Genomic DNA, 1,100 nt, shown 5'->3' with positions numbered 1-1,100 from the left:
GGGGGGGGGAGCACGAGGGAGAAACTTGGTGTGGCAGTTGGAAGCGTACATCTACTTCATCATGCAACTCCACTTTCTCTGATCCATGACTTTAATTAAGCTCTATTACATTATAACAAGATTTATCATCGCCATCGTGCAGCATTAGGAAATGATGACAGAACGTAAGGAGACCCATGGTTTTAGGACTATAAATCTCATGTTTGTTTCGACACACTGCAAAGACACAGACAGAATTTAATACTCACATATACACTGACACGGATCCATATCCTCCCAATTCTTCTACTCGTGCAACAGGAACTACAACATAATATTATGTTGACTGCATCGGGCCATGAAATTATCTATGTTATACAATATTAGTGTCTGGCCGACTAGGGCAAAATCCCTCATATCACATTGCTTACCTCCCTTGCTAATCAATAAAGTTTATAATATGTGAGGCGTGCTGACAAAATGAGTTACTTCTCGCGATCCAAGAATGGAGATATCGGCCGAAAATCAACACTGGGGTCAGACTTATAGATTTTCAGTGGACGCCATTTTCTTCAAGTCTGCCGGATGTTTTATTACACCATACCCACACATTGTACAAACTCCACCCATAAAGTTAATGTATCAATTTCCATACGGCTAAAATCCTAAAGAAGTAACTCATTTTGTCAGCATGCCTCACATATTATTGTCTAAGCATGATTGTATCTTCATATCAGATCATAGGGCCAATGGCTGACAACGCCACACAATTGTTCGGAGACTACGCCCCAAACCAGGATCCATCTTTCACCCAAACGCCCCTGGACGGCCTGAGGTCTCTGTATCCTGACATCAAATACGGAGAAGTGTGCAACGACGGCACACCGTGCACAGAGTACAACAAGGGCGCCGTGCCTGGTATTGTCAGCGACAAAGAGCTCGTCTTTGTTGCTCTGGGCACAGGTTTGTGTAGCCAGCGCATCTCGTTGAGTTCATACCGTAGACTTGAATTATAAAGACTTTGCACTGTAAAGGCCACCACCTTTTTCTCTCTGTAAAAAAAACTTAATGTAAATAGGGAGACCGATCAGGCGTATGATAATAGATTAGACGGGGAGGGG

General features: G+C 43.2%; 1 protein-coding gene across 1 annotated transcript in view; it reads left to right on the top strand.

The window, feature by feature from the left end:
* The window catches only part of LOC101862953 (beta-D-xylosidase 1), a gene marked incomplete in the record, with an annotated part of 15,630 nt that overhangs the window by 8,407 nt on the left and 6,123 nt on the right, over positions 1-1,100 (top strand). Inside the window, 1 exon segment of the mRNA XM_013083633.1 lies at positions 695-942. Within this exon segment, the coding sequence (XP_012939087.1) occupies positions 695-942 (248 nt within the window).

The sequence above is a fragment of the Aplysia californica genome, unplaced genomic scaffold, assembly GCF_000002075.1.
Source record: "Aplysia californica isolate F4 #8 unplaced genomic scaffold, AplCal3.0 scaffold00246, whole genome shotgun sequence".
Taxonomy (NCBI): domain Eukaryota; kingdom Metazoa; phylum Mollusca; class Gastropoda; order Aplysiida; family Aplysiidae; genus Aplysia; species Aplysia californica.
The sequence above is the reverse complement of the archived record's forward strand: the minus strand, read 5'-3'. Positions and strand labels throughout refer to the sequence as shown.